This window comes from Gekko japonicus, unplaced genomic scaffold (genome assembly GCF_001447785.1).
Source record: "Gekko japonicus isolate JY-2015 unplaced genomic scaffold, Gekko_japonicus_V1.1 scaffold1505, whole genome shotgun sequence".
Classification (NCBI taxonomy): Eukaryota; Metazoa; Chordata; class Lepidosauria; order Squamata; family Gekkonidae; genus Gekko; species Gekko japonicus.
Genome location: NW_015169823.1, coordinates 300,731 through 311,927, shown reverse-complemented (window position 1 = coordinate 311,927; position 11,197 = coordinate 300,731). Strand labels below are relative to the sequence as shown.

The window sequence follows — 11,197 nt, the reverse complement described above, 5'->3', positions numbered from 1 at the left end:
TTCTTCTTCTTCTTCTTCTTCTTCTTCTTCTTCTTCTTCTTCTTCTTCTTCTTCTTCTTCTTCTTCTTCTTCTTCTTCTTCTTCTTCTTCTTCTTCTTCTCTGCAGCCCATTTCTCTGTGCTGAGACATTGGGGTCCAGTGGTACTTTAAGGACTGGTGCGTTGTTTGTGTTGTGGATGGGTGTGACGTCCTCACCTATTGGGGAGACTGTTTCTCCTTTAAAACCCACTCTGTGTACTTGAACTTAGTAGATTCTGCTGCCGCCAGGAATTAAAAATTCCAAATCTCTCTATATTTTGGTAGAATGACCCAGTGTCTGGGCGCTTCAGAGGACTATGTGGCCCTGAGGAAGGACTGTTCTGATTGCTGGGATACGTTTAAACAAATAATGATTTATTTATAAAAGAACAAAATAGGCTTCTGGGTATTTTTGAACTGTTGTTGAAGAAAGAAAATATTACTGACAAAGCTTGGCGTCACACACAGTCTCTCATACACCAAAACTCAGCTCTGATAGGCTTATCTCTCTCTCTCATATGTAGACACACAGGCTGAACTCTCTTGCTCATGTAGCCACACAGGCTGAACTCTCTCAATTCATATATATATGAACTCTCATATATAGCCACACAGCCTGAACTTTCTCATAGCCACACAGGCTAAACTAAACTCCAACTGCTTCCTCTGTCACACAGACTCCCACAAAAACTCTCCACACTCATCTCTTCATGAACACTGAATTCCCTCGGAGACACCTCTCCTCCCACACTCTCAGTCATCAACTAATCACATCACACTTATCTCCCTCTATCACTCTCCTTACATTACTGCAGTCACACTAAACATTTAAAGAAACACACTCACCAAAACATGAAATCATTAAAATGGGCTTTCGTTTTATTTTTGTTGTTGCTTTGTTAGCTGCCTTGAGTCTGAGGAGAAAAGGCAAGATTATATGTATTGTAAATAACAAAAATTATTCCAGCATAAGCTTTCAAGAGTCGAAGCTGTCTTGGTAAGATGCATCATTGCGTATGTCCCTGAGCGGTCCATAGCTGCAATAAATTCTTTTAGTCTTTAAGGTGCTCAGGGCCGGCTCACTCACTAGGCAAACTAGAATTTTGCCTAGGGCGGGCCTCCGAGGAGGGCGCCAAACTGCCCTGCCGCCCCCCGCCAAAAGCCCCTGTCCCACCTAAAGCCCACTGCTCAGCCCCAAGAACTCTGCTGCTGCCCCTGCTCTCCAGAGGAGGAGGAGGAGGAGTAGCGTGTTCCTGGCGCCTGACCCCATGCAGCCCTTGGCAGCTGCGGCACACCTCTGAACCGGAGGGGGGGGGACTAAGGGCGACAGCTCCTTGCCCGGTGGGGAGGAAGCGCACTGCCCCCCCACCCGCGGGGCCCAGACTTCCCTGCTTGCGCCCATCTCTGATTCGCCACCCATCGCCACCCTCCCCTCCCGACGTCTGTGAAGTGCCCTGTGGGGCTGGGCGGGGGCCATGTCAGGGCGCGGGAAGGTGGTGGTGGAGGAAGCTTATGCGGGGAATCAGGTCTCCTATAATGCGAGAAAGAGGAGGAGGAGGCAGAGGACAGCAAGGGACCTCCCCGGGCGGGCGCTGGTCCCCGCTTCCAGGCTCAGAGACGTGCCAGATCCTCCCCCCCATGCCCACCCGCCGCGTTCCTCCTGAGTAGCCCCATTGGGAGCTGCAGAGGGCATGGCGGAGGGCAGCCTGGGCGACGCTCCTCCGTGGGGAGGGCGGGACAGGTGCCTTTCCCTCTTCCTCTGCAGGCATGAAGGGGTTAAACTGAGGAGCCGCCAGCCGCATGGAAGAGCCGCTGGGTTAAGCTGAGGAGCTGCCAGCCACGTGGAAGAGCCACGCAGCAGCAGCAGCAGCCAGAGGCTGCTATAAGAGGAGGATGGGGGGGGAGAACAGATCTCAAATGAAAATGTTATTGAAGCAGTCGAGCCGGTGCTTTTGCTCAGCTCCCTTTCCCGGAGGCCTCTCGAGCCGGCCTCTTTGGGCACTGCGCCCCTTCCTCCAGCGCCCATTTCCAGCTGCTCCCAAAAAAACGGGGGAGAGACCAGGCAGGAGGCAGCGTGGCTCTGCCCCCGCCCCGCTTCTCTGCAAATGGCTGGCATCGGAGAATCCACCCCCTCCCTTGTTCGTTCTCTCTCTTTCTCTCTTTTTCTCTCTCCCCTTTCCTTTCCACTCCTTCCTTCCTCTCTGTCTTGCCCTTCCTTCCTTCCTTCCTTCCTTCCTTCCTTCCTTCCTTCCTTCCTTCCTTCCTTCCTTCCTTTTTCTCCCTCCCTCCCTCCCTCCCTCCCTCCCTCCCAGAGCAAAGCACGATCCTCTGTGCGGCACGCAGAGAGCAAGGGTCTCGCGCCCGGCTTTCAACTAGCCTCTGGTTTTCACCCGACTGGCGCCCAAGGGGGCTTTCTCCAGCGCAGGAAACCCGTGGCTTTAAGGTCGGGGTTTCAGGAAGGCCTTGGGTGTGAGGCCCTGATGCACAGCCTTCTTGCTCAGAAGGAGCTGCCTTGAAATTGGGGTGTGTGTGTGTCTAAAAAAGTTCTCGAGGGAGGAGGTCCGAGCCCAGCTTCAATGCAGTTTCATCATCTGTCAGTCTGTCTATCTTTCTGGCCTTGCAATACCTAAAATGCATTGTATGTTTGAAAATTGGTGGGCGCACGGGGGTGGTGGTGGTGCCAGAAGATATCCTCGCCTAATCTGCAAAAAAACCCCTGGGACCGGCCCTGAAGGTGCTAGTGGACTTCTGTTTAATTTTACCTTGCCAGGGAAACTTGGCCACCCCTTTGAAATTATCCAGAGGAAGTGACTGCACAATGGAACGCTTTCATCATTTCTCAAAAGCTGGTGCACAACTTTCAGTGGCCACCATGTAGCTCCCTCCCTGCAATGCTTGCTTATTTTTTTTTATTCCCCCGCCCACAATTCAAGGTAGCGGATTGGATCCAGTGCAAACGTTCTGCTGGAGTTCTTGCGCCAAGCGGAAACGCAAGAAAAAGACCACAGTAACTGCTTGCGCGAAGTCAGACTTATGTCCCCATTGTTTTTCCATCTGTGCAACATCGTGCGTGGCCCAGGCTAGCCCGATCTCGTCAGATCTCAGAAGCTAAGCAGGTTCGGCCCTGGTTAGTATTTGGAAGGGGGACCACCAGGGAAGGTCACGGTTGTGACACAGAAGCAGGCAGTGGCAGACCACCTCTGAACCTCTCTTGCCTTGAGAACCCTAAGGGATTGCCATAAATCAGCTGGGTACTGTTATATATATAGGAAGGAAAGCGCTAGGTGTTGCACAAGATCTTGCATGAGTGGAACTGCACTAACTCCATTTATATTCCCGCTTGCGCATTGCTGGCTCCAAATTGCTGAATGTGAGGGTCCCAGGTGGTCTCCCGGCCTTCAGCAAGTTTGTTGCAAGTCTGTCCTGTGGACCATGTAGGCCATCCTACGCCTGGGGAGCTTTTACTCGAAACGTCATGTCTGCCGTTACACACCTGTTAATATAATGGGTTGTATATCACAGCGGGGCGGGCCCAGCGGTTTGGAGCCGGCTTATGCGGCAGCCTCGATCTTTATCTTCGCAAAACTCCTTAATGGAGAGAAAGCCGAGAGGTTTAATTTCCTGCTGCTTCAGCTCGATTTCCTCTGCCTCCTTTCTCTTCTGGTGCATATGTGGAGACGGAAGGGAGGGGGGCTTCTCTTTGGCTTCCCTCCTCAAAGGTTCGATTTCCAGAGATACGTCCACTGGCATGCAGCTTTCCTCCAGGAGGCAGGGGTCTCAATAAAGTTCTTTATCTGCCGGAGTCGAGAATATGATGGTTTGGGAACTCGGGGTGGTATTTATGACAAATTGCATCCTATCGGGGAGGTCAAGAAAACGATAGCAAGAAAATGAAAGGGGGCCAGACGGCACAGGGCCGCCGGCTTTTAAGGAACAAAAGCGTGCATCTGGTTTGCTCGGCGATCGAACAAGTGCTGGGAAGTGTTATCGCTTGTCATTTTGAAAGACTTATGAAAGTAGCGAGAGATGCGGCAAATAATAATAATCAGCAGCGTCGGGTGACATTTTAACGATGCGGGGGTATTAACGACCCTGGATGAGTGTTAATGATACAGGAGGGGTGCGTGAAGAGAACGCACGGAATGGAGTCCTTGTCCAGGAACGAAATGTCACAGCGACAAGGCGATTGTGGTTGTTGCACTGCTCAGTTTTGGCTGCCTGGGAGGACTTGGCATACCGCTGAGGGATGTGTCGCTGCATAAACTTATGCACACAAAAAAGTTCAGTTCCGAATACCATGTGCAATTAAATTAATTTACAGATCTCGCTATCACCAGACGTGATGGGCGCTAGTTCAGGGGAATTGTTAATTTCGTTTAAAAACTTCTATCCTGTTCTTTGGTTAAAACTTGCAAAGTGGATGGTTATGCTAGATCCCCCCCCCCCAAGTCTGTCAGTGCCGATTAGTGGAACCTCCATATTTGGAGGCAGAGTACCTCTGAATGCCAGGAGCAGGAAGGGCTACTGACTTGGTGCTCAGTTACCGGTCTTCCTGGGAGCTAGTGTGGTAGAGGGTTGGACTACAATTTGGGAGATCTTGGTTCGAATGTCCACTCAACTGTGTGGAGCTCTGCTCTCCCTTGGGTCAGTCATGCTTTCTTGACTTAACCAACCTTACAGGGTTGTCGTGAAGACAAAGTTGGGGAGGGGAAACTACACATCGTTGTATAAAGCTATTTTGGAATACTGTGTGTAGTTTTGGTTGCCCTATTTATTATCAGCTAAAAGCAGGAGCTGCGGTGGCTCAAGTGGTTAAGACGCTGAACTGCAGGCTGTGGAAGGTCAGTAGTTCAGCAGTTCGAGACCTGGGTCCTGCATGACGGAGTGAGCTCCCATCTCTAGTTCCAGCTCCTGCCAACCTAGCAATTTGAAAACAAGAAATTGCAAGTAGATAAATAGGTACCACTTCGGTGGGAAGGTAACAGTGTTCCGTGTGCCTTGGTGTTTAGTCATTCCGGCCACATGACCACGGAAATGTCTTCGGACAGCGCTGGCTCTTTGGCTTTGAAACGGAGAAGAGCACCACAACCCTAGAGTCGGACTCGATTGACTTTCGAGCAAGGGAACCTTTACCTTTAAAAGCATTTATTAGCCACATTTCCACCTTGCGGAACTTGAGGCCGCTTACAATGTATATAAAAACAATGATAAAAATACATAAAAGACCACAATTTATAATCTCAATGATGACTTGCCAATAAATAAAACTAAAATTAGTCAAATGCAGTCCTGAATAAAACCGTGTCTCAAAAGGGGTATTGTAGAGCTGGAAAAAGTACCGAGGATAGCTGCTAAGTTGTTGTAGAATCTTTCCTTTGAGGAAAGGCTGGTGGCTCTGGGACTTTTCAACCTACAAAAGAAGAAGAGTTAGTTTTTATGCCCCGATTTTCTCTACCTTAAGGAGTCTCAGTGCGGCTTACAATCACCTTCCCTTCTTCTCCCCGGAACAGTCACCTTGTGAAGAAGGTGGGGCTGAGAGAGTTCTAAGAGAACTGTGACTGTCCCAAGGTCACCCAGCAGGAGGAGGAGTGGGGAATCAATCCCCAGTTCTCCAGGTTAGAGTCCGCCACTCTTGACCATTACACCGCACTGGCGACATGATAGCAGCCTATAAAATTATTCTTGGGGTTGAGAAAATGAAAGGAGGGAGTCGTCCCCCCCCCCGTCATACTAAAAGAACTCAGGGGAACCCAATGGAAGTGTTGGAAAATAGATTTCAATTCAGACAAAAAAGAGAAAATCCTACTTTGCTGCCGGTGGAAATAGTGATGACTGCAGGCACAGATGATTTTAAAAGAGGGTTAGGTCGATTCATGGCCTTGAATGTTGGTGGATGGGAGTCCTCTCCTCTCCTCTGATTGATAGCAGACTTGAAGGCTCACTAGGCTTGTAAACATGACACACGTGTGTGTGCGCGTGTGTGTACAGGATCCATGTACATATAGAAGAGAGCAGAACCGAGTGTGCAAATGTTGTTCCCCCATGACTGAACATGCCAGCCCCACTTGAATGGGTGGTACAGTAGGAAATGGTAAGGCTGCATCTACACATTGTTGGGTATTGCATCGTCGCCGAGTTGCCGCAGTAACTTGCAGCTGGACCCGCTTGTCCACATGGGAAAATCCAGTTGCGAACATTCACTGTGGTGCAATATCCAGGGAGGTGATAATGCAACCTTAGAAAATCACTGCTTCCAATATACAATTTGTTGGCTCTCTGTTCATGTCAGGCCAACGTATAGAGTAGGGAAGGCTTGTCCAGTTCTCTGAATCCCACTTCCTTCCCTCTGTGTGCAATGACTTTGTACATGCAGTTGGGCCAACAGGTCTTGCCCTCAGGAATCTTTTCTACTGTTTTTGTCTTAACGAGAGAGCAGCTTCTTGTTGGATCCCTGTCTCCAACCGGGGTGGACGGGTACTCTTTCTTATCCCAGAACAGTGTAGGCTCTTGTTTTTCTAATGGTATCTGCATTATCACCTGCCTTATCATTATTCTTTCCCGGGACAGGCCGTAAAAGCTTTACGCGCTCGTAAATTTCTCTAAGTGGCTCGATGTAAACAATTGTGGATAGCTTAGTTAGCATTGTAGCACTTTTTGGGTTGTTAAAACGGATGGGGGAAGGATTTAACCCACTGCCACTGGAACAAGGATGACAACTTAAAAAAAAAATAGAATGCAGAAATAGGCCAGGAAGATGAATCATGACTGGTGGCTTGACCATAGTAGAAGGCTATTCCTGGTACAGTGAAATATAAATTGGTATATAATGCATAACTTAAAAGTGGGGTTGTTTGTAATCGGAGATGAGAATGGGGAGAGGAGGAGTTTATCTTAAGCTGTTCTCCGCCTATGCAATATTCCATTGGGGTCAAGGTCCTGAATTCGAGTCCTAGTTTGGCAATTAACTTAAACAACCTGCTCTCTGATGGTGTCCATCTGTAATCTGGGAATCCGAATGGCCCTACTAACGGTGGTTGTAAGACTGCTGAGATATTCTATGTGAAGAGCTTGGAACACTTACGAAAAGCTAATTTACCGAGTGTCCAAGTCTCTTTCCGTGCCTTATTTCTGAAACCCTTCTAATGACAACATAAATTAGATAAAACCAGGATTATTGTTACTTAGAAAACTTCAGAAGACACATGGACGACTTAGGGCAACAAATGTTCAATACCCCAATGCATTTGGGGTTTCAAAGCCGTTCTTCATTTGCCAAGAGCAGCTACAGGAAAAGAAGAAAACATTTGCCGGGGATAATTGCCTCTAAATTCAGACAGTGGTACCATTCTTGGCAAGGGCATTTTCTCTGGCACAGTAGAAAGATTAGTGACTCCTGATAATGGGGGATAATCAGTGGCTGCCCTACAGGTAGAATTTGGCTAAAGAATTTGGAGGCCCCGTGATATTAACACTGCTCAGGGGTGTGTGTGTGTGTGCTTTGAGCTCCCAAGTTGTAGCAACCCACCCAATTAGTTTTCCTTAATCTTCTTCTAAAGGCTATGGCCTCCCGGACGATGTTGTGATAGAGAAGCGAGGGAAAGGAGACGCTTTCGTTGAATGCACGGGAGCGGACGTGAAGATCTCCAGCGTGAAGCTAATCCAGCACGATGCGGTGGAAGGCATCTTAAGTAAGTTCTCGAAACTGAGCCGCCGGCCTACTGACATACCAGATTATATCGGCTTGCAAGGGACAGCCTGAAAGTCCTGCAGGGGGTATCTCTGGTGAAGGAATCCGGCAGTCCTCCCCTTCCTCTAATTAATACGGGGGCACAATCTATCGGGTCAGTTCTTCTGTTCCAGTCCTACGGAATCTTCATCTCAGCATGGCTTAGCCAAGGAAATCATATTGATGGATGGATGCCCCTTGAGACTAGAGCACCGTCATCAGTAACGATGCTAAAAATCCACTACCTGCTATGGTCAATTTCCCTTGGGGCAGGGCTGCCACCAGCCATGTACAGTGACCCATTGGGATCAAAAAGCCTCTTCTTGCAATCTGCCTAGGATTGTGGAATTGGGGTGGGGGGTTGCCTAGCATGGAGCGGACCTCAACAGTTCACCGATGACCCGTCTGTGGATAGACACTCAGAAGTTGTGCATGTCCAACATGAAGCCCAGCTTGCTCCCAGCTAGGTGGTACGTGGCTAACACAGGTGAATGCGGATGCTTTTCTGGGATTTGATCTCAAAAAGTGTGTTCACTTTCCTAATGGAGGACCTGCCCCCCCTTCTCCTCCCCCCCCACTTGAATTTGACAACATTCTTCTCTGCTATGCCCTTCTGTCTTCTGGAGTAGGTGATAATTAACACTTCATCGTTTGAGAGGTAGATTTGAATAACAAACGTTAAGATGGGTTAGCAAAGACTATTTCAGCACCTTTTATGTGAAAATATATTTGCACACCAATTTCTTTTTTTTATTGAGGGTCTTGGGCCACTGTCAGAAAGAAGTTACTTTAATTGCAGATCCCTTAAAAACGTTCTTTTAAAGGAGTAACTTCATTCTTTTTTTTCAACTGTGTGTTGAATGAAGGAAGGAAGGAGCAACTTGAGGTCCAGGATGTGGGGAGGAATCAGACCTACAGAGAATTCCAGTTTGATTTCCAGCATCACTTTGTGATCCCAAGGACTTTCCCTGCCATGCGCACTATTATGCACTTCAGGCACTTTCTCCCAAGGGCTCCTTAATAGGCAAAGGGCTCTTTGGTCCCATTGGCCATAGCCTAAGCAGCAAAACACTTCACCTTACAGTGCTTCTAAGCATGAGCCAAGCTAAATGGGAGTAAGCAGCTGATATGCTTGAAGCAAGGGCTCAGCCAAGGCCTCTCTTTTGCTGTTTATGTAATGGAGAGCCTTTTGCCTTTTTGGGAGACTGAGTTAGGTGAGCAGAGCCAGTGCTGCTAGCCCTCCAACTTTGTGTGAATTTGAAAAACTGTTTGCCAGTCAGGGGCTTGGCCAAGGCCTCTCTTGCTGTTCACATAATGGGAGAGCCCTTTGCCTTTTGTGGAACTGAGTGGGTGAACAGAGGCGATGACATCAACCCTCCAATTCTCTGCAAAGCTGAGAAATTTTTTTGCCAATTGGGCTTGGCCAAGGCCTCCCTTGCTGTTCACCCAATGGGAGAGCCCTTTGCTTTTGGGGGGACTGATCTTGGCGAGCAGAGCCAATGCTGTCTTCCAACTTTTTGCTAAGTTGAAAAACTGGTTGCCAGTCGGGGTTTGAGAGTTATGCCCCTCAGTCGTGTACCGAGTGAACTTGGATTCATCATAAGACACAGATGCTCTTAAATTAGTTTTCTTTCGACTTTTGAGCTTGATTTATTTATGAAATGTATCCGTCTCGTTTTCTGCACTGTGCCCTTAGTGATGTGCGGCATCATAAAACACCATCAAAATAAATGAGCATCAGCCACAAAAATGGATTTGTTTGTAGGAGAGACGTAGCCTCAAAGCACCTGTGAGCAAATGTAGCTACTTTGAAGATCTCCAGCCAAACTTATCTATATAGTCTGTGGAACTTGCAGCTTTCAAAGTCTAATTGGAGAACCCTTTTTTTTTTTGGTGCTGAAGTAAAGGCAAGGAGAGAGCGGGGTGGGGGGAGCCATCACTGAAAATGCCCTGCTTTGCCCCCAGTGGAGATTGCTCGTGTGGCAGGTGAACCACAGAGCCAGGACTTTGTGCCGAAGGAGGTCCGAACTGGGTGATGATGCTGGCAAGCAAATGAAATCAAATGGTGCCTTGGAGGCCTGTGCTGAACACCGAGATTCCCCCCCCCTTTGTTCCTCTTATCAAAAGTGTCTCGAATCATCAGGAGAAAAGGAGATCTATAAACTTTAAAGAAAGAAACAGTATTGCCCAAAGCGTTGGATCCGGCCAGGCGTTCTGCTGATGCAAGATGGGGGGGGGGGACCCCTTTAGAACCCTCGCAAGCCTTTGGTGGGAATCATGTGACCTGCATTGACAAAAAGCCATACGTGGGAGGACTGTGGGCAGTAGGAGAATACGGCGATGCCACTCTTCCTCCCCTCCTGCGCCAGTGGAAAGGTTGGCAAGATCCAAGCTTGAACACTGAAGGATATATTGTGGCGTAAGCATTCGTGAGCTATTTACGAAACAACGCTCCATCCCTCGTGGCATTTGGGCTACAGGTTGCGTTTCTTATAAGCCAGTTATCTGTTTGTCGCTCCCAGTTTAAGGAACGGCGGCGTGTCACCCCACAAGCTTGTGCCGACCTCGTAGTGAGGTTCTGGAGTGAAATGGAAAGAGGCAGCAACTCCTGACCAGAATGATCCCAGTGGAGCTTCTTCCGCTGGCGGAAGAGCATCTTGCAGTCAGTGGAAGACTCCTGTGTTAGTGGAATGCATCCATGGAATCCAACTCTGTATAAGCAATAACACAGCTGTTGTCTCTGAAAGGGATGAATTCACACTTTGTTGGTATCTGAGGGACCGCCTCTCCTGGTATGCCTCCCAAAAAGCACTTCGCTCAGCTGATAACTTGCTTGTGATCCCCAGCCTGAAGGCCGTCCGGTTATCTGCGACCAGGGCCTTTTTGGCCCTGGCCCTAACCCTAACCTGGTGGAACACTGTCTAATAAGACCTGAGAGCCAGTTTAGTGTAGTGGTTAAGTGTGTGGACTCTAATCTGGGAGAACCGGGTTTGATCCCCCACTCCTCCACTTGAACCTGGCTGGATGACCTTGGGCAAGCCGTAGTTCTGATAAGAGCTGTTCTTGAAAAAAGAGCAGTTTCTGTCAAGAGCTCTCTCAGCCTCACCTACCTCACAGGGTGTCTGTTGCGGGGAGGGGAAGGGAAAGGAGTTTGTAAGCCGCTCTGAGACTCCTTTGGGTAGTGAAGGGCGGGGTATAAATCCAATCTCTTCTTCTTCTCTGTGCCCTGCGGGACTTGAAACAGTTTCGCCGGGCCTGTAAGATGGAGCTGTTCCACCAGGCACATGGTCAAGGATGAGTAATGGCTTCCCACCTTGGACCATCTCCTGAACTTCTCTTTACTGTGCCATCCAGTGAAGAAGGAACACTGTGACTGTTGTGATTGTTGATTTGAATCTAAGTTATATTTAATTCTTATGTTCGTTTTAACTGTTGTGACCTGCCCTGAGCCCT

General features: G+C 48.7%; 1 protein-coding gene across 1 annotated transcript in view; it reads left to right on the top strand.

Moving 5' to 3' along the window:
• Nucleotides 1–11,197, top strand: part of SHCBP1 (SHC SH2-domain binding protein 1) — a 38,130-nt gene that overhangs the window by 21,975 nt on the left and 4,958 nt on the right. Inside the window, exon 11 of the mRNA XM_015417220.1 lies at nt 7,575–7,706. Within this exon, the coding sequence (XP_015272706.1) occupies nt 7,575–7,706 (132 nt within the window). The remainder of the gene's footprint in view (nt 1–7,574; nt 7,707–11,197) is intronic.